Raw genomic sequence first — 19,988 nt, forward strand, 5'->3', positions numbered from 1 at the left:
GGAGTTTGTCCACTTGGAAACTTTCAGCTATTCAGCAGGGCATTGTTTGGCTTCAGCTGTTACTCATGTAGGAAATAAATAATTGAAGTCCTTCTTAGCTGCCTTTTTGATGCTTTAAGAATCAAGTAACTTTTTATGAGTTAAAAATATATATATATATTTTGGGGTAAACCTGAAGAATCCTACATTCCTTAGTATTGGGGCCTTATCATTTATCCTAGTTGTGAAATTTCTTTTTAATCATTTGAAGATATTATTGACCAGTTATTCTGTTCAGAGATGATTCTTAACCATCAGAGGGAAATGTCGTATTTGGGCCCCACTTTTTTTTTCCTGGTAACCACTGGCCAGTCCTTATCTACTGCTTTTTTTTTTTTTTTTTTCCTAAAGTAGCCTCCATGCTGGGCATGGAGCCCAACACAGGGCTTGAAGTCACAAGCCTGAGTTCAAGACCTGAGCTGAGATCAAGCCAGACGTTCAACCAACCGAGCCACCCAGGTGCCCCCGCTGGCTTTTTAAAGATCTGTACACAGTAACATGTACAGAAACTCTATTGACATATTTTTTTTAAATAACTATTTTTTAAGCCCCACAGATCTTCCTTTCTTTGAGTTTTGCCTACCCTGAAAATGAGTTGACCTCCCAAAATAAAAAGAATCTTACATCAGATGAATGCTGACCTAATAATGCTGATTTTCTCCATCAGGACAAAGGAGGACTTTTTTTTTTTTTTTCAGATAATAACAAGGTTTTTAATCTTTTCATGCTTTTGAAGCCACTTAGCCCTGCCGCCCCACCCCCAAAGCAGGAGATTAAAGGGGAGCATTACTTGATGCTGTTGTCCCTGATGCCTTTGCCACAGCTCCCCCAGGGTGGATGTGCCCCCTGCTGGCCCTGGTGGCTGCTGCCTGAGTGCAGGGAGAGACCCCCCCCCCCCAGCCCCCTCCCTGCACCGCACTGTGACCGCATGGGGCCTTACCACCACACTCCCAGGGTAGTTTGGAAAGCTCCTTTTGGCTTTGCGGGGTGGTTCCTCACATGTTTTTTCTCTATAATTTCATGGATGAAGGTAAAGACCACCCTTCTGAGCCTTAACCCCTTCGACATATTCATGTTGGAAAGGTTCTGGAATGATTTCCCTACGTGCTGAAACTAAGATTAGGGTTTTTCTCCTAATTTTTGTGAGACTGATAATATTTTGATGGGGTGTTTTTTTTCTTCTTAAATGTAAGCGAGCCTACTCGCCTTTAGATTGCCATATTTGGGGGGCATTCTGGCCCTTCCCCCCCCTCTTTTTTTATGTGTATATATTCAACAATCTTTGGTTCCAAAATATTGGTTCTAAGGCATTTTCCCCCCAGAGACTCAAAAGTAAAATGAAAGCAGTCTCCTTATTGGGAAGCTTTCTTGGAGTAACTCCGAGCTGGAATGAGTCTAGGAGCTTGTGTTCTCTGTTTGTTTTCATGTGTTATGTTTCTGGCATCCTCTTCGGCCACATCTCCCTTCCCATATCCAAGACCCCTCAGTCTGAGCTTCTGGCTGCTTTTTCCCCTCTGGCTGTTGCATCCTCACTTTGTTGGTGACTATAAACTGCCACCATGTATCGTTTTAATTTTGAGCACAGTGTGAATTCTTTCCAAATGTGACTGGCGTGCCCTCTCGGGGGCTGAGCTCCACAGAGCACACGCACTTCTCCTCTGTGAAATGAAACCTCTGGTGCTTCTTTCTTTGCCACCTAATTTCCTTGTCTTAATTTTGACCGAAGGCACTGAATACCGTAAGGCAGCTTGACACCCCTGTTGCACCGTCTGCAATAACACCTGGTGTCTTTTTCACATCGTCCCGGTGTCCCAAGGGATTATTAATAAGCAGTTGTGCTGTGCTGAAAGGAAAAAAAGAGAAAGAAAATAAACACAGGCCTATTGGGCTCAGGGAAGCTGAATCTGAGTAGTGTGCAGAAAGAGGCAGAGACGTTCCATTTGTCTGGGAAACATCATGCATACTGCCGTTTGATAGAAAGCACTAGAACAGTCGTTCAGTAGAGTATCATGCCGTGATGCCCTGCACCTAACCTGAATAAAGCCCCAATTGGTGTGTTGCAGGAAAAGCGGATCGTGTCCCTGGATTCAGCCAACACCAGACTGATGAGCGCGCTCACCCAAGTGAAGGAGCGATACAGCATGCAGGTCCGCAATGGCATCTCCCCCACCAACCCCACCAAGCTTTCCATCACGGAGAATGGTGAATTCAAAAACAGCAGCTGCTGACGGGCTTTGTGACTAGAATGTGGGAGGAGACAGAAGGAACTCTCCCCGCTCTCCTGTCCCCAGCCCTGTCCCCAACCCCCCAGGTTTACAGACTGTTGCTACTTCAAAACAGCAGAGTGGCGCAAACCTCTTGAATGAAGAAGGAACCTTGTCTTTCAGGGCATAAGGCTAAGACTTCCAAGGTCGATGCTTTCCCCCCATGTCTCTGTGTACATAGGGAACTTAGTTCTGGGCCATGTACAGAAAATACCACTGTAATATACCAAAAGGAAGTTAATAATGTAGATTACCTTTTTAATTATTACTATTTTTATTATTGTTTTCCTCTTGTTAAAAGCACTGCAGTTGTTAGAGGAGGAAAAAGTAGGAACGACGTGTGAGTGAGAAATGAGCCCAGGGGCTCAGTAGGTAGAGACCAAGTGTCTATCTGATAGACATAGGATATTGTCAGAATGAATTTTTCAGGGATTCACCTGCCAGTCTAAAAACCCCACTTTGGCCCCCTCGTCCTGTAGGAGAACATGCAAATACCAAGAACCAAACAAAACAGTTTATCCCATTGGCCAACCCAAGACTGGTTCCGGATGGACAGCTAATCTGATTTGGGGATGCACTGTCTCGGAAGACACAGATAAGAGCTGTTGCATCAAAACTGGACTTTAGGAGTGATTTATATTGAACTCCTGTTGATGTTTATTTCCTTCTGTCTAGAGCAGATGGGAATTTTCCATTTTAGATAGGGGGCTTTTTTTAACCCCAGTTGTAATAAAGGGTGTTCTTTTTTCCTCTTTAGAGTTTACAGAACTATAAATATTTGTGTCTCTGCATACCATCTTCATCTTCGCACACCCACGGCCCTTTCCTCCCCGTGGTGGGAACCGTCGTCACCAACAGGGTTTACTCTCCTTGGAGAGGCTGTTCTAATATGCTGTCCACAAGCCATCCAAAAGTAACACCCTTTCTTCCACACAGAAAAGGGCTAATCATACCATAGCAAGAATCTCTATTTCCTATTGACAACAACAACTTTTCTATTTGTAACTTAACCATTTTTGTTTGGGATAAAGATTTTATCCATTGTACTAGCAACTATCTGGGCAGGGTGATTTTATCTCAGTCTTCAGCTTTTAAATTGCTTCTTCGAATTCCCTCACTGCAATTTTGAAAGAAATCCAGACCCAAAGCATGGCTCTCCCACACAAGTCACGGTGACGCTTATACAAGTATGAAAACAAAAAGTGCAAGGACCGCGCGCCCCGATTGCTATCCCGTGCTCTTCATAGATGTGGCAATAATGACTCCATTGCACCGGTTAGTTGTCCTTGGCTTTATTTTAGGACAGAAACCGTCATGGAAGCTCATTTACTTCCCTTTTTTCCAAGATGTGAAATGTCATCTTGAATGCAAACTTGATTATCAGAAGTACAGAATGTGACGTGTTAGAACAGACATTATATATACAAATATATAGACATATATACTCACACATATGTACATATAACTGCACAAATAGGAAAAGTTCATGCCTTCTCTGCTGTCAGATATAATGTAAAAGGATTTTTGAATCTCCTTAAGCAAGATCTAAGCAGTTCTTTATACTGAGAAAGCAACAGCATTTCCCAAATAAGTTTGTTTATTTTAAATTATAAACTGTAAGAAAATTTAAAAAAAAGAAAAATGGAAAAGGAGAGGGGAAGATTAAAAAACAAAACAAAAAAAGATGTGAGGGAGCCATATGCATGGAGTGAGTGTTCCTACATAACAGAATATTATAAGGAAACGAGAGAGCATCTGTTGTGTCCTCTCTTGGGTGAAGCCCAGACTCCACATGTGTGGGTGAATGGCCTCCCTCTCACGGCGCCCCAGGCTCACGCCCGGCCCTCTCGAGCACGGCCACCGACACACACAGCCCTTTAAAACATTTCCCTTCATAGTCGTCCCGTTTCTGCTGGTCAGAGACTGAAAACAGGCTGCTCGTGTGCTTATCTGATCTGTGGTTTTCGTGCCCTCGCGTTTTGGCACTTGGTTATTTTCTTGATGCCTGGTAGTTATTTTACATAGTCTTACCTCTTCCCTCTAAGCCTAGCGCACACTGTGGTCAAAATCACTTATTTTCACAGGAAAAAAGAGTCTTCCTAATTCTGAAGATGTACCCTTTGTTAGCAGGAGGGATGTAAACATCCCTCCTTGTTCCTGGCTCTTCTCCGCGCCAGCCGCGTTCCATCCTTTCTTTATAAAAGCCTTCGATCCTGCCACAGACGGCCTGCTAAAAGAATTGTCAGTTTCAGTGGCCTTAAGTATGTAACTTGGGTGATGTCTTGATTGAGGTTTCGAAGCTCTCAAGTGGTGGTTACAGCTTAGAGGGCTGATAAGCTTTACGTGTATTGGAGGGTTGGGGGAGACACAGAAAAATCAGATGTGCTTTTGATGGTGTGTGTTTCTTGTTGGCATTGTGGGAGCTCCTTAGAGGGCTTGCCTGCTTTGGAAGATTAAATGCCCGAAATGTTTGGAAAAATTATGCAGCCCTCTGTTACCAGGTTATCTTGAATGAAGAGAAAAAGAGGGAAAAAAAAAAAAGTTGGAAGAAAGCCAGAAGTTCAGATTTGTTACCAGATGGTAAATTTTAGTTTATCCTTTGAGCCTGTTCCTATCCAGATATTTTTCTGAGTATTTCCTCTGAGAAGCTGCAACCTGTGGAACTTACTCTGAAAGATCTTCTGCCTACGTATGGAAGACTGCCGAGGATAAGCTGGTCATTTTTACAGAGGCAGTACTTAATTGGCTTTTCTTCAGCCCAAATAACTAACTACTTCCGTTCTGCTGGGAGGAGGGCGTGGTCAGTCAAAGGTGAGTGGGTTCAGATAGCGGTCCCCCCCCCCCCCCATCACTACATTGCAGGGTGCCGCCTGGACCACGGTGGGCGGAATTTGGAGTTCAGGTGATGTGCTTCAAAGTGCCTGTCGAGCTGACAGCCAGACTTGGCCATTAAAAAGGACAATGTGAGTAGGATTTAGGAATTAAGAGCTGTCACACTCCCTTTTTATGTCACTGGAGCAATAGGCTTCCTGGGCCGAAGCAGCAGAAAGTGTTACATTTCCATCAAGTCATCATACTTCCCAAGTCTCTGCAATATACGCCATGACCCAGGAGATGATGTCCAGGTAACTACAGCAAACACTGGAGCGTGTACTGTGTTCCAGGCACGATCACCAAGGTACTGTTGGCGTCTAGGGCAGCCTGTTGGTAAGGAAAGTGTGATAAAATGAGCTTCTCAGGCTGCTCTCGCCTTTTGTTGTTTTCACTCCGTATTGAGTTGGGCAGAAGTAGCTTTCTCTGGTCGGCTTCCACCTTTCCCTGGATGTGTTTCCGTCTCTGACTGCTGTCTGACCTTGAGAATTAGCTGGACTTCAGAAGTAAAGCTTTCCAGATCTTAGTCGGCCTCAGCCTTTGTTTATGGATCTGTGGTTCTTTCGGCCCCTGGATCTCACTCTATCCTCAGAGGTACCCTGGGTTGGGAGCAGTTCTTTGAAAGTCCCAGAGCAAGACAGTGGCCGTCAAATGAGTTTGCATTAGTATTTGCTCTGCTTTCCACTAGGTTAAGATCTAGTTATGTCCAGTTTGGAGCTCCTGAGAAAGCTGGTCCTGGGACAGACCTTGGAGAAGGAGCCCTCTGTAGGATTGCCTGAGTCCCATGTGAACTTGAGCCCAGGCTGGGCACCAGACTAGCCTTGTCCCTGTGCCTGGCCCAGCAGCACCCGCGCCAGAGCTTCGGTGCATTGTCAGCTACATCCGTGGGGGCCACCTCCTCCCGCAGAGCGTGGAGACCAGAGGGGCTTCCTTCTCCATTCCCCTTCCCAAGTCCAGTGTGAGATCTCTTGCTTGCCCCAAGAGTAAAGAATTGCCTTCCCACCCCTACCCGAGGGCCAAGATTTGGCATACTTTGTTTTTATCAAAGTATGTATCAATTGAAAGAACCTGTTTTACTAGTCTCTTAAAGGCAAGATATGTTGGGATGAATTTTTGTTTTTAAGAGACAAAGACAGAACACGAGAGAGGGAGGGGCAGAGAGAGAGAGGGAGGGAGACACAAAATCCAAAGTAGGCTCCAGGCTGTGAGCGCTTGGCACAGAGCCTGATGCGGGGCTCAAACCCACAAATCATGAGATCATGAGCTGAGGTCGGCTTAACTGACTGAGCCACCCTGGTGCCCCTAGGGTGAATTTTTAGATAGAGTCTCTTCCCATGTTTGAGTGAGTGTTAATAGTTTTGGAAGCATTCTCTTGTTGTCATGACCCAATTATGAATGCACTTGAGTCTAGCAAGGACAAAAGTGATGAAATTTGCATGCGATAGAATAAATATCTTATGAAGAGTGAAAAAGTGGGAGGAAGACACGATACAAAAGGGGACTAATGCATGGCAGCCTTTCGGTAGCCCAAAGGTGCAAGGAAACAGAAATGATATCTTTGCCTGATCTTAAAAGACATAGGTAAATGGAAAGGCAGTCTCTGTAGACCACACACGCACACCCATGTAAACACACACAGTTCCTCGGGCTTCCATTTTCTGAATGCTAATCACTTACAGACCAGTGATTCTCAGAATTTCATGAGCTTTTTGGATTTTCTGCTCTCATTTGTTAGATGTTATGATTGTGGTTCGTTCCTCTTTAAAATGTACCGTATGTGTTATGTGTATGTATAAGTCCAAGTGACTTAGAATTGATCTGGTTTGACATTGTCTCCAGAATCCTAGATACCATGGGGAGGGATAGAAAGAAGGTTGAATGTCACTGATCTAAGAGTAGGACCCAGAAAGAAGGAGCTTTGGTTCCTAATCAGTTAGTCTTCAGGCATTTGAGTAACCAACCCAGCAAGACTTGGCAAATATGGTAGCACAGTGGTAGTTTTGCCCATATCTCAGCATGCATCTTAATTCCCGATTCATTTCCTCTTTTTCCTTCAAATGCTCTCATATTTCACTAGGAAATGTTTTAGCTTGGGACCTAAAACCAGATTTATCTGTAGTTGTAGAAAGATTTCCATAGAAGCTGTGTTTTAGGGGCCTCGGTCATCCGTGGGAGGGAGTACAAAGGTTTATGCATAAATATCTTATTTAGGTCATTTCTAAACTCCCAAGGGAAGAATTTGAATTCCCAGTTCACCAAAAGGTTAAATGCTAATTGACTCGATGACCACCATCCTGCAGAAGAATTTTCTGAGATAAATAGTGAAGGTTAAATTTTGACTGGTGCTTAGATATTTCGTAGTTACATTAAAATTAACTCAAGCAGACAGCACAGCACACTAACCTGAATCACACCTGTGAGGAGTTTTACCTTCTAAATTTGATTTTGTTCTTCATCTCCAGGGCCTTAATAAGAATGTGTTAATGCACATGACTATTTTACAATGATAGCTCTAAATAATTTATTTTTTATTTCAAGAAAGAGAAATACACCTTAGAAAAACAAAACCCAAGATTTTATTTTACTTTTAAAGCCATATTTTTGTGCCGGTAGCACTTAGATTATTCCATACATGAGATCCATATCTGCATTTCATTACCTGGGTTTGTTCTAAAGAAGATTTATTTTTGTTCTGTGAATAATTTTTGATGGTTCTTGTACATGTACAGATATAGATACGTTTGAGGTCTTTTATTGCTATTCCTACAAAGAATACAAATAAACTTTAACTTTAAACATTTCAGACTAAAGTTGCTATTGTATTTGACATATTACCACCTCACTGCGAGCGTGTTTCTGGATGCTGAGAACACCTGGCGAGAAACCAGAACGGCGATGCGTGCAGGAACGTTCTTCTGAGGTTCTGCCTTAACACCGAGTGTCAGAGAACTGCCCACTGGGTGGAGGAGGACAAACACACCCTTACCGTGTCGTGCTGTGCCGGCGCCCGCAGAGGCCCCTCGGCCTGGACAGCTCGTGGCCTGGTAAAGCAAGCGCCCTCCACTCCGTTTGGAAGTGCGGCCTCCCTGAGCTGCTCAGCCCACCACTGTCCTCTTTCTTCCCCAGGGACGTTACTGTGGTTTGTTTCAGGATGTGTCGTTTCATTGGGGTTTTTTGTTCTTGTTTGCTTCTCATCCTCAAGGTTACTGTTCCCAAAAACCTCGTCTTCTGCTTACCTGTTTCGTCCTATAAAATCCCCGGAGGCCAGTGTTTTCCTCATTGGCGGTGTTCCCCTTCGCTAGGTGGGCTCTGTAGTCATAGTCACCTCTTTGTGTATCTGGGGTTCCTTCAGAAAGCCAGGAGCCAATGTATATTCCGATCTACTAGGGGCAGAGACTAAAAGTCACTCAGAATCCAGGGAAGATTGTGTGAGGAGACTCCGAGCAGCTGACATGGGCTATTTTTTGTTTACTTCGAAGCCAACCCATTTCAGTCTGAATTGCTCGTGACCTAACGTAAGCTTTAAGACTTCTCGGATCTGAAACATCAGAAAGAGAGAAACTGCCGTTGCTATCCTGCAGCCTCCCACCGAAACTGCCCGCCTCCGTGCCCCAGCCGCACCCCTTCTTTTCCTTACCTACGCTCCGCACCCCCACCCGCCGCCTGTCTTTGTGAAGGATCGCACCTAACCCCATGGGGACAGTACATAACTCAACGGTGTTAGGACATGAGGACCACCACCTCCACCACCACTGTGCCCCACCCTGGAGTGGGGGTGTGTGTGGAAAGTCTGACGGCAAAAGGGGCTGAAACACAGGACTTAACAGTGCCTCTCAATCCTGTTATCAGAATCGCTACTGAACTTTGAAATCAGTAAAGGTGCCTCTCGAGCTCTATGGATCAGGGTTGGGCTTTTTCCCCACTTCCCCAGGGGATAACTTCAGTTGCGGTGAACAACCACTATTCCATATTGAGCTGCAGGCACTGGATGCATCTGTTACAATGTCTCTCTGTCCCTGTCCCTGGACTGGGGACAAGTTGGCTGCCTGTGTGTTTCCTTGCCTTCTGTTTGCAATTTAAAATGTAGCTAAAACTAACACTATATACTCTACCTTCCCCCCCACACACACAGTCCCCACCATTTCCATCCTTTAAATCTGTGAGGTAGAAATTGTCTCCATTAATAGGGAACAGATGCATTCCAACAAAGGGGACCAGAAGATGGAATTCCCCGTTTTGACTCCAATTTTCCCATTATTGGCTTTACTTTCAAAGGAAGATGGTTTCTGGTTTCGTTCCCTCCCACACCCATAAAAAAGAATCCTTGACTTTTGGAAACTAAATACTCAGCACTGCAGTCTTACTGAACTCCTACTAAAATGATGATCCGATGTCCAACTGCATCATTTGCACCTGTTCCTTCAATAGTGAAATAAACCGAGAGCTCTCCAGTTCCTCCCCATGGTCCCCCAGCAGGCCCGTGCACACACATGCATGTACACACATGCACACACGTGTGTGCACACACACACTGCTGTTCTTTCTAGAAACGAGTTTGTGAAGTTTTAGAAGGAGTTGCTAGGTGCTCTTTCTTTGGCCTGTGAGTAAATTGCAGTAAGCTACCAGATAAATGCCAGTCTCTCTTCTTGTAACATTAGGACTCAGTTAGATGACCTGTAAGAAACACTCGAATTCTGATACATCTTAACGATCATTCGCTGGTATAACTGGAAAACGTGCCTCAGGCTTCCATTGCAATACTTAGGAACACTTCTTCCTCTTCACAATGTCCCATCTTATAATACTTTAAAAAAATAGGACCGGGGAGGGCAGGGAGCCTGTAACAAATGTATATTCAAATGAACAATAATAATGTTGGTAATAACAGCTAATGTTTGTGTTTACTGAGCACTTACTATGTGCCAATTTGCTAAGCACTTTATATGGGATATTTCACTTAATACCAACCATATCAATTGGGTTTTGTTGTTCCTAATTCATGAGAAAACTGATCTTCAGAAAGATCAAGTTACTTGTCCCAGGTCACGCGACTAATAAGTAGAAAGCCAGGACCCCAGTATAGGTCCTGCTGATTATGCTGTCCTGATTTAAAAACAAAAAACAAAAAACTCAAGAAAAATGTTACAGAGAGAAGAAAAAGATCTGAAAAAGCCTCGGCACCGGCACCAACCAGTTCCCATGAGTCCGCGTGCCGGCAGTGGGAACAGATGAGCTCATGTTCCCAAGCCTGTCCTCCAGGTATACTGGTTTTGACAGTATCACCTTGCGTTGCCCAGTCATCTGACTGATCAAAATCAGAAGTGGTCTGAAGTCTCACCTCACTCAAAAATTGGTCTTTCATATCTTCTGGGTCCAGGAGAGCTGGGATGGTAAAATCTGCTTTCAGGATTCCAAAGACCTGCCCTGAAAAACAAAGTGCTGCCTGGTTCGGAGAAAGCTGGCCTGTTGCCATTTGGAAACTTTATATTCCCAACAGTCAGGATCGCTCACTGGATACCACAGACACTACGTGGCGATTTAGGATTTCAGACTGGGCGACGGAAGACACTGCGGGGCTGGAGGACACTCAGCCACGAGGACCCGCCGGCCAGCGGCTGGAAGGAAAGAGCCCGCTCGGCTCCCACATCCGGGCGCCCGCAGGCACGCTCCGCTCCCGTCTCTCCCGTACTCTCCTTCCTAACACGTCTCCTGAGGAGACGCTCCACTCACCTGGGCCCACACTCTAAAGGCCAACGCTACCCCCAGAAAGCGCTAAGTAGGTAGGCTCTCTGAGCCTATAAACAAGCTCAGCCTGGCTTGAGCCACTGTCATCGTCAGGGGAACTACACACGGCCTCGTGACAGGACTACTCCACATCTGTAGAGCATTTTACAGTTTAGGACGTGCCACTGCATACTCACCTGGACGCCTGTGCCAGCCCCGTGGTGTGGGCAGGGTGGTTTTCACCACACCTCCTCCGCAGAGGAGACAGGAGGCCTGAGGGGATTTGCTTCCCGAGCGTTAACAGCAGTCAGGCTGCTAACTCCAGGCTCCTTGTCCTGTTCCTGTTATGCCTGTTCCCTTCCCAACATGTGATGCTGTCTCACAAAAGGCCTCGAGTGCCCTGTGCTGAGGAGTGGCCTTCCGGATTCAACTGCTCAGTTAAGAGTGGGGCCTTGGAACCCAGAGGCAGTTACCTGATGCTGCTGCTGGAGTTTCTGCCTTAGACTCTGGGTGTTCAGATGAGGCGGCATGTCGGACCTGAGTGGCAGTGGCTGTGTCTGTCATAGCGCTGCCACTTCCTTCAGTGGTCACAGCTACAGGAGGGGGGAAATGAAGGAGTCATTGCAAATGCGGCCAGGAGCAAGGTGATCTGAGATTGGTGGTTGTCCCTGAGTCAGAAGGGGACAGCCACGGACTGCTCTGCACACAGCTGCTTCGGAGACCAACCAGTGGGTGGAGCTCCGCCCAGCCCGACCTTGACCTGCCCTCACAGGCTCGTGCACCCACCCCTCTCTCTGAGTGTCCCTGTTGCAGGATTTCTGGGGCCTGGGCCATTACAAGAATTCTTCCCAGCAGCAAATCTTTCCTTTCATACTCCAAGGGCCCGATGCCCGCACGGTGTCTGCCGGCTTCACGGAGCCCCCGCCATTGGCAGTCAGGGACCCCCAACATCTCCATCCAGAAGTAGCACTTCAAACTCCACGCATTCTGAAACCAAGCTCAGCCTCCCCCACAGCAACCTCCTCTCCCGCGTGGCTGCCCGTCTCCTGAGACCCAGGGACCCCCAGCTGCTCCCGGACTCCCTCTTGTGCTCCATCACCAAAGCCCTGTCAGTGCCTTGCAGATGTCTTTTTGTCCCCCAAATATGGAATTACCACATTGTTTTTGTGGTATATTATTGTAAAATACTTAAACAAAAGCAGCCCCTCCCCTGACCCAGGGGCAACCACTGTTAACAGTTTGCTATAGAATATTCTTCACATGCTTGGATTTTTTAATTTAAATGCATAAAGATCTACCCTATTTCTCTTTAAACGCTGCACAGTATCTCACTGAATGTACCATACCTTATCTAACTCATCTGCTTTCAATGGACATTAGCCGGCCTCCGATTTCTCACTGTAATCCTGCTGTAATAAAGGAGCCCTGGGTGTGGAGGACGCACATGCATGTGTGCACCTTGTGCTACTCTTTTTTTTTTTTTAATGTTTTATTTATTTTTGATACAGAGAGAGAGAGAGAGAGAGAGAGAGAGAGAGAGCATGAGAGGGGGAGGGGCAAAGAGAGAAGGAGAGACAGAATCTGAAGCAGGCTCCAGGCTCTGAGCTGTCAGCACAGAGCCTGACGTGAGGCTTGAACCCACAAACGTGAGATCTGACCTGAGCCGAAGTCGGAGGCTTAACCGACTGAGCCACCCAGGCGCCCCCGTGCTACTCTCTCTTAATTCCCCCAAAAGAGGGTATTTCCATCTCTGAACAGACACGTCACCGGACGGGTGCTCCAGCCCACTTTCCCATCTGGCGTCCGGGATCGCTGATGTTCTAACATTCTCATCACCACCATCAGCCCTTCCAATCTTTGCCCAATGGGTAAGTTAAAAAAAATCATTTTAAAAATGCATTTCGCTTTTAGTTTGTATTTCTGTGACTCAGTGAACAAAGCTGAGCACTTTCTTAAAATGTGCTTGCATTTATATTCAGCGAACGTCACTTGCAAGTGGCATAAAACCAACTCCCTCACGCCCCTCTCCACGCCGCGGGCGCACACGTGCGTGGGGGGGGTCTCCTCTCCAGATGCCCTCCTTCCCCACCCGCAGCGCTGCGTGTTCCTCTGGCAAAATGAGTCACTTTGTAAAATCCAGAAACATAGAGTGGGAGAAATGCATCGTCTCATCGCCTGACTGTAACTGCTGTTAACATTTTCACACATTTCCGCCCAGGGTTCTTTCCTAAGCACAGGGGGCAGTTTCCTTGTGCTGGTGAGTGCACTACGTGTATAATGCTGAGCCACACTTTGTTCCTCTGATGCCCTGACATGACACGCATTGTCCCCTGTCATTACAGCCACCTTGCCTCTATCAACATGGCTCTGAGCGTTTTGCTCACTTGCTGAAAACCTCCGATGCCTCCACCTGCTGCAAGGTCAAGTCCTTCAGCACTTGTCCCTCTTTCCCTCTTCCCTTGCCACTGCCTCCCCAAATTCATGACCTACACTCTGGTCACATCAGACCGCTTTATTTCCCAAACCACACGTTTTCACATCTACTTGTCCTTGCTGTGCTGTTCCCTCTGCCAGGAAGAATGTTCTAGTGTTTGCTGCCTGAAATCTTCCAGGAACTTTTGGTCCAATTACCACCACCTTTCCAGGCAGAATGAATGGGTCACTGTCCTGCCAAGGCGCTCAGTTCACACTTCTGGTTCTGCACTTTATCGAACTGCTATCTCTGTTAGACCCTATTAGACCAAGCCTTAAAAACAGGAAACGGGTCCTGCTCTTCTGGTGTCCACAGCTCAGTGCCTTGTTCAAAACCAGCAATCAGGAAGTGACTGCTGAATTCAGTCATCTACCGGTGTGTAAATCATATTCAAGGCCTGGGAAAGATACAAAGAGGCAGAAGACAGGCCCTGCCCTGTGAGATTCCACAACCTTAATAATTCATCTGATCATTCATAACCATTTATAATTAATAAAATGAGAATGAAGCCAGCCCTGTCTGTTGAGTAAGGACAGAGGCAGAAGATGGAATGAATCACTAAACATGTCACTAGTGAATTGAGATCAGAATGGTAGTAACTGCCATTAATTGTCTGTCAGATGCCAGGCGCTGAAAGACAGCTCGTGACACGGGTATTTTTCTTGACTTTAAAGATGGGGAAAAATGAAGTTCTGAGAAGTCAGGAAACTTGCCTAAGACCACACTGTAAGTAGTAGAGTCAACATTCTCACTCTCGGCTTTCACCCTCCTACAGCCGGATTGCCTGTGTCTCCCAGGGACCCCCCACCCCAAATTATCACCCGGTGAGGCTGAGCTGGGGAACTGGGTCTGGCCGCACAGGGCGCCCGCGGAGTGGATGGGAATGCCACCGGGCAGGGAGACTGTGGCTGGGACACCCCGCCCCCCTCCTCGTCCTGGGCATGGGGCCTAGGGCTCTGTCACCGCAGAGGAGTAAACAGGCGCCGGGGCCTGGCTGGTGCGATGTCCCCAACCCGCAGAGAAGCCATGGGCCCTGTTTCACCTCGCCGGCTCCCAGGCGCGCTCTTCTGTCCCCAGGAAGCTCCCGGAGGCCAGGAGCCGCAGTCTGGGGCCGGCCTGAGGGTAGCGGAGGGGCCGAGGGCGCAGCCGGGCACGGGGCCCGCTGCTGCCTCCGCGGAGTAGCGGACCTGCCTTTGGTAACTGGGGCCCCGGGGATGCGTGGACGGTGGCAGGGCACAAAGCAGAGGCCGGAGCGGCCCTGAACTCGGCCCAGAGGATAGACAGGGTCCCCAGAGGGCCAACCGCGCTCGGCAGGGAGGCCCGGGGCCCGGGACCAAGGTCGCGCTCTGGACTGTTATCAGGAGGGTCCTGGCCCCTTCCTCGTGGAGTAGGGAGCCCGCGGGCCCGCAGGCTGAGCCGAAGGCCGCAGGGCAGGGGAGCCTCGGGGCTCGCAGGAGCTGAGCGCGCAGGGGGCGCACTCGGTGGGCTCCGGGCTGACTATGCGGGAGCCGCGCCGCCGAAGTCGCGCCCGGCGCTGGTCCTGGCACAGGAGAGAAGGCTCGTGAGGGGCCCCCACAAGGTCCGGGCCGTGGGACAAGGACGCAGACGGCTGGCGTCCAGCAGCCGCGGCGGGACGCGTGGTGCGCGCAACCGAGGAGAGGCGCCGGCCTGCGCTCCCAGGGCCGAGATCCGGGGGCGCCCCGCCTGGGCGGCCAGACGGGGCCAGGTTAGACCTCACATGGGAAGCAGAAGCCAGGACCGTCCCGTCTCTGAACCGAATCTGACCACAGGCCCAGGCCACGGCGCTGCTGCCGTCAGGATGAGGGCCACGTTCCTTGCAGGGAGTGCTCCCGAAGGATCAGGGTGTCCCTGCTCAACGCTCAGCACCGCACCCCACCTGCAGCTCCTGCCTCCAATCCCCCGCTTCCTTATGCGAGCTAATTCCTTCTCGTGGTCCAAAACACATACAGAATCACCTCCTCCAGAAAATCCGGGTAATTACAGGTACGGATACACTCTCCTCCTATGTCCCCACCATACCTGTGCCTATACACACAACACCAACTGTCACCAGCTTGGGCTCCTTGAGAGCGGCCCCTTATTTTTCTTTGTCCCCAGAATAAATAAAGCTCTGTGCAACTATGAGCAAGTTCCTTCACTCCTCTGTCCTCCAAAAAGGCAAGAACACCCCTGTCAGATACAGGAATCCAGTAACAAAGCCAGGAGAACTGTGATTTTGCCCTCAATTACCCTACTTAGCTTCAGAACTCTTGGGAAGCAAAATCAGGTAATAGCTGTAAAGCTGTTTCAGGAATTTTAAAATGCTGTAGGAGCGCAACCACTGTTTTCTAACATGTCCCCACAAATAGTCCCAACAACTCATCCAGAATCTTCTCTCCACCCAGAGGAGCCCAGAATTACAATGGATTCGACAGGCTGTGGTTGCCTCTCCGGATGCTAAACCTCAGAGGCCTCTCTGATGACTTGTTAGGACCACGCCTAGCATCCTCCCCTTGGTCCCCAGGTTGGCCCTTATCACCTGGCTCCGGGGTGGAGGAGGGGGTGCCACACGGCTTCTCTTGAATCTCCTGCCCTGGAACTGCAAGATACTAGCCCAGTTCCAAGAAGGAGGTAAATGGGCCCCCAGTTCTCCAACCCCAGCTGGCCCTGCAGGGGGTGGGGTGGGCTGGAAAATCTCTTCTGGGAGGATCCCATGGGGCCCACCCTGTGTCGTGGCACGCAGGTGACCTCTCCAGCTCTAAGGCCCCGAGACCCTGGGGCCCAGCCAAGAATAGGGCCGAAGCACCCACACAGAACAGAAAATAGCACGTACTTGGCCTGCGCGTTGTCTCCACGGCCTCCTCTGAGGGAGCGTGAAGGGACGGGGAGAGAGCCGTGTACTCATGGCGCCCAACGGAAGGGTCTGCAAGGAAGGAGGGAGAGTGGTGAGGGCAGGGCTCACGTGGGGCAGGGCGCCCCCGGCTCTGACTCCCCGAAGGCCTGCCAGCAGCTCCACCAGCAGCCCATCTCGGCCAGCCCTCTGCGCATGCATGCACCTGGGCATGCCAACCGCGGGTGGGGTCCTGCTGGGCCTTTAGTCCTCATGGGAGCCCTGCAAGGGAGGGACCATCATTCCTACCTTCAGATAAGGATCACAGTTCTCGACAAACCCCAAAGAAAAGAAACAGCCAAGAACAGGCAAATCGACAGATACACAAAGTGCATTAGTGGCTGTCGGGGCTGAGGGTGGGGGAGAATGGGGAGTGCTTGAGGGAAAGGAGTTCCTTTTGGGGAGAAAAAATGTCCCAAAATTAGATGGTGGTGATGCTGGGGCACCTCTGGCTACTAAAAGCCACTGAGTTAGACCCTCCAGAGGGGTGATTTTTGAGGTATGTGGACTAAATCTCAAAAAAGCTGTTGCAAGAAATAAAGGAGACTGGAAAGGAAGGAAGGAGGGCGAGAGGGAAGGAGGACGGCAGGAAAGAAAGGAAAAAAAGAGAAGACAAGGCCAAGGCAGGGTGTGCCTGCCGCTGAGGACACGTATACACAAGATGCAGGATAGGCAGGCAGGCCTCTGGGTCACCGGCACTTAGAGTTCAGCAGCGGTGACGACAGCTACCGTCTGCTGGCGGCTTACCTGCGCCGGGGTCTCTGCTCCTCTGTCCTAGACATTCTCACTCAGCCTCCGAAGCCATTTGTCAAATATATTTTCCAGAAGGGGGAAAGGAGGCTCAGCGATGCCACGCACCTTATTTCTAGCAAGTGGTAAAGCCTGTGTGGTTCCCAAGTCCAGGCTTTGAACCCCTGCATTGGCCAAAAATTACCGGCCATGGCTAATTACTAATGCCATGAGGCTCGATGGGGTCCATTCCATTCTTTCAAGCTCCCTCAGAAAAAAACCTGCTCCGCTTACCCTCAGAGTCTAGAGTACTTCCTTGGGTCAAAGGGTCAAACCTCAATGTCTCCTGCTGCCCAAGTAAACCCATGTCCCGTCCCGTTCTATCCTTGGCAAGCCCCAGGGCAGTGGGGACAGACCGTCACACACCATAGAAGCAGATGAAGGGTTTCAGGGACGAGCAGGCCAGTGCATAAACTCTGGGGGAGTAGCGCGCGTAGGTGCGGAGCGCCGCACACAGGCCCGTCCCCAGCTCGGGCACTTGGAGCCAGGTGGGGATACTGGCGCCCAGGTCACTCGACCAGCTCAGAGACCCGGAGGCCGCGTTGAAGTAGAGGCCAATCCAGGCCTCGGTCTCGCTCGTGACAGACTTCAAGGCCTCCTTGCCCGCCTCGTCAGTCACCGTCTGCAGGTCGGCCAGGTCCGTGTGGTGGTGGCGGCAATACCTCAGGGCCTGGGGCCAGGTCATTTCTTGGTCAAATCGCATGAAGGTTTGTTGGCCAATCTGGACCACAGCTGGGGACAAAAAAACAGGGAGACCGCAGGCCTGAGGCCCTGGACCTCTGACAGCCCAGGCCTCATTGCCCCCCTGGGACAGAGCCCTGGTCCGACTCAGGCCCTTGTCCCGGTCCCGGGGTGTTGGGCTCGAGGAAAGCCACAATTTTACAGGCCGACTAAACACCACGTTGAGAGACTGGACGAGCTATCACGGCAGCAGCCAGGAGAAAGAGAGGGAAGGCAGGGAGTCAGGGCCCTCCTGGTGGCCAAAGTCCTTACAAGCTAAGTGTGGGTTTGCGTATCTTCACTGGTGCAGTGGGGGTAATAATATCACCGAGACTCATGCAAAGGTGTAAATGAAACCATGTCTACAACTGGGTCCACAGAGGGCATGCCAGTCATTCACAGGGCAGTGACACTCTGTGGGGAGGTAAGGATGAAGATGGAACAGTCCTACTTTGGAGCCTCAGGCGTGACTGCCGGCAGCTGTGACTGTGGCGCTGGCTCTCGGGGGCCCCGGGTCTGAGGCTGAATAGAGACAGGGTGTGACGGCCTTCCTGTCAGGAGAACCCGAGAGCAGACAAGCCTGGTGAGGGACAGGCCTGAAGGCCGGGAGGCAGGGAGTCCCCCAGTGGGCCCGACTTCCGGTGGGGCTCAGACAGCTCCCCATAGCCCGTACCCCTCCCCTGTCTCTGCCGGAGGCTGGCCTGGGCCCCCCACGGCCACCCGGCCGCACCAGGTCCAGTCATCGGTAGCACACAAGCCCCCCTATCTGATTCTAAGCAGCAGCAGCTGGGGAAGGAGCTGGTGCCGGTCCCGAGGGGCTGCTTCCAGAACCCTGATGAAGGAAACACCTCTGTTTGCAGAACCCAGAGCCACATCCTCAGATTCAAATAGGGCCTCCCAATTTGACACACGCCGCTTCACCCACGCCCGGCAAGATTTGCCTGCTATTTCCCTCACGTCCCCAATCTAAACTGGGATCTGAAAGCTAGGACTCCCCAGCCCCGAGCCATGCACGTGGCAGATGTCATCTTTTTAAATCCCCACTACAGTCCTGAGGTGCTATCAACCTCGTTATAAAGGTGGGAAAATGGGGGCTCCTGTTGGTGACAACTCGCCCAAATTCGTGCCGTATTAAATGGCAAGAGGAGATTCGGACAAGGTCCACCTGCCTTGGACACTGGCCAGCGTCAGCCCACAACTCCGTATTTCACAGCACGCAGAAAACCAGCTCTGTAAAGCACATGGGGTGAGGAGTGTCATGTGTTCTTTACACCCGATGTGAAGGAAGTTCAAAAATATATATACCAGGGGGCGCCTGGGGGACTCAGTCGGTTAGGCATCCGACTCTTAGTTTCAGCTCAGGTCATGATCTCGAGTTTTGTGAGTTTGAGGCTCTGACAGTATGGAGCCCGCTTGGGAAGCTCTCTCTCTCTCCCTACCCCTCCCCTGCTCGCTTGCTCTGTTGCTCTCAAAACGAATCAATAAACTTAAAAAACAATTAAGAACATAAAATTCCAAGGCAGGAATATCAGAAGAGAAGTCCCCTCGCCAGCCGGATGGGCCTGGGCCACCAGGGGATGCTGCCACCTCCCCTCCACATCTGCCCCCCCACCCCCGCCGAGCTAAAGGGGGGGCCTCCCCAGAGCTGAGATGCAGCCTGGGCCACTGATGGCCACTCTCTGGTTGGAGACCTTGAGCAAGTCACCTCCCTGTGTGGGTTCATCTGAATAATAAAACCGCACTGATTCTCTCCCTAGGGTTCAGGCCAGGGACAGCAAAGCCAGAGGATTCCTCCGCCAGGCAGGGGTGGGAGGAGCAGACGGGACCTGGGGGGTGGGGGCACGACTCTGCAGGGCAGGCAGAGCTCCCGGGTGGCTACCTGGCTTCGGAGAGGTGGTCGGGCTGACAGTGGGCGTTGTGAGGATGCGGTGCCCCACAGCGGGGTCTGGAAAACAAAATAGCACAGGTTACAGAGAGGGAACCTGTGCGGGCCCCAGGGGCCACCATGCGGAAGCCAGGACACGCCAAGCTCAAGGGTAAACAGCCTCCTCCATCCCTAAGACATTTGTTCAAGAAATATATACAGGGAGAGAGAGACACACAGACAGACAGAGACAGAGTGAGAGCGCCCCTATTTTGTGGCAGACACTATTCTAAGCCCCGGGGAAAAGAGCAGAAATTAGACAAACAGGATCCTGGCTTTTGAAGAGAACAGGAA

At 49.9% G+C, this 19,988-nt stretch overlaps 1 protein-coding gene across 5 annotated transcripts in view; it reads left to right on the forward strand.

The window, feature by feature from the left end:
- Positions 1–3,078, forward strand: part of RASAL2 (RAS protein activator like 2) — a 353,784-nt gene extending 350,706 nt beyond the window's left edge. For 4 of the 5 annotated variants that reach the window (XM_029935136.1, XM_029935137.1, XM_029935132.1 and 1 more), the window contains exon 18: positions 2,103–2,876. In XM_029935136.1, coding sequence (XP_029790996.1) covers positions 2,103–2,267 — 165 coding nt within the window. In that variant the 3' untranslated portion in view covers positions 2,268–2,876. Of the gene's footprint in view, positions 1–2,102 lie in introns of all 5 variants that reach the window. The other variant, XM_029935134.1, reaches the window with a different exon arrangement.
- Positions 3,079–19,988: the final 16,910 nt, after the last annotated feature.

This window comes from Suricata suricatta, chromosome 3, assembly GCF_006229205.1.
Source record: "Suricata suricatta isolate VVHF042 chromosome 3, meerkat_22Aug2017_6uvM2_HiC, whole genome shotgun sequence".
Lineage (NCBI taxonomy): Eukaryota > Metazoa > Chordata > Mammalia > Carnivora > Herpestidae > Suricata > Suricata suricatta.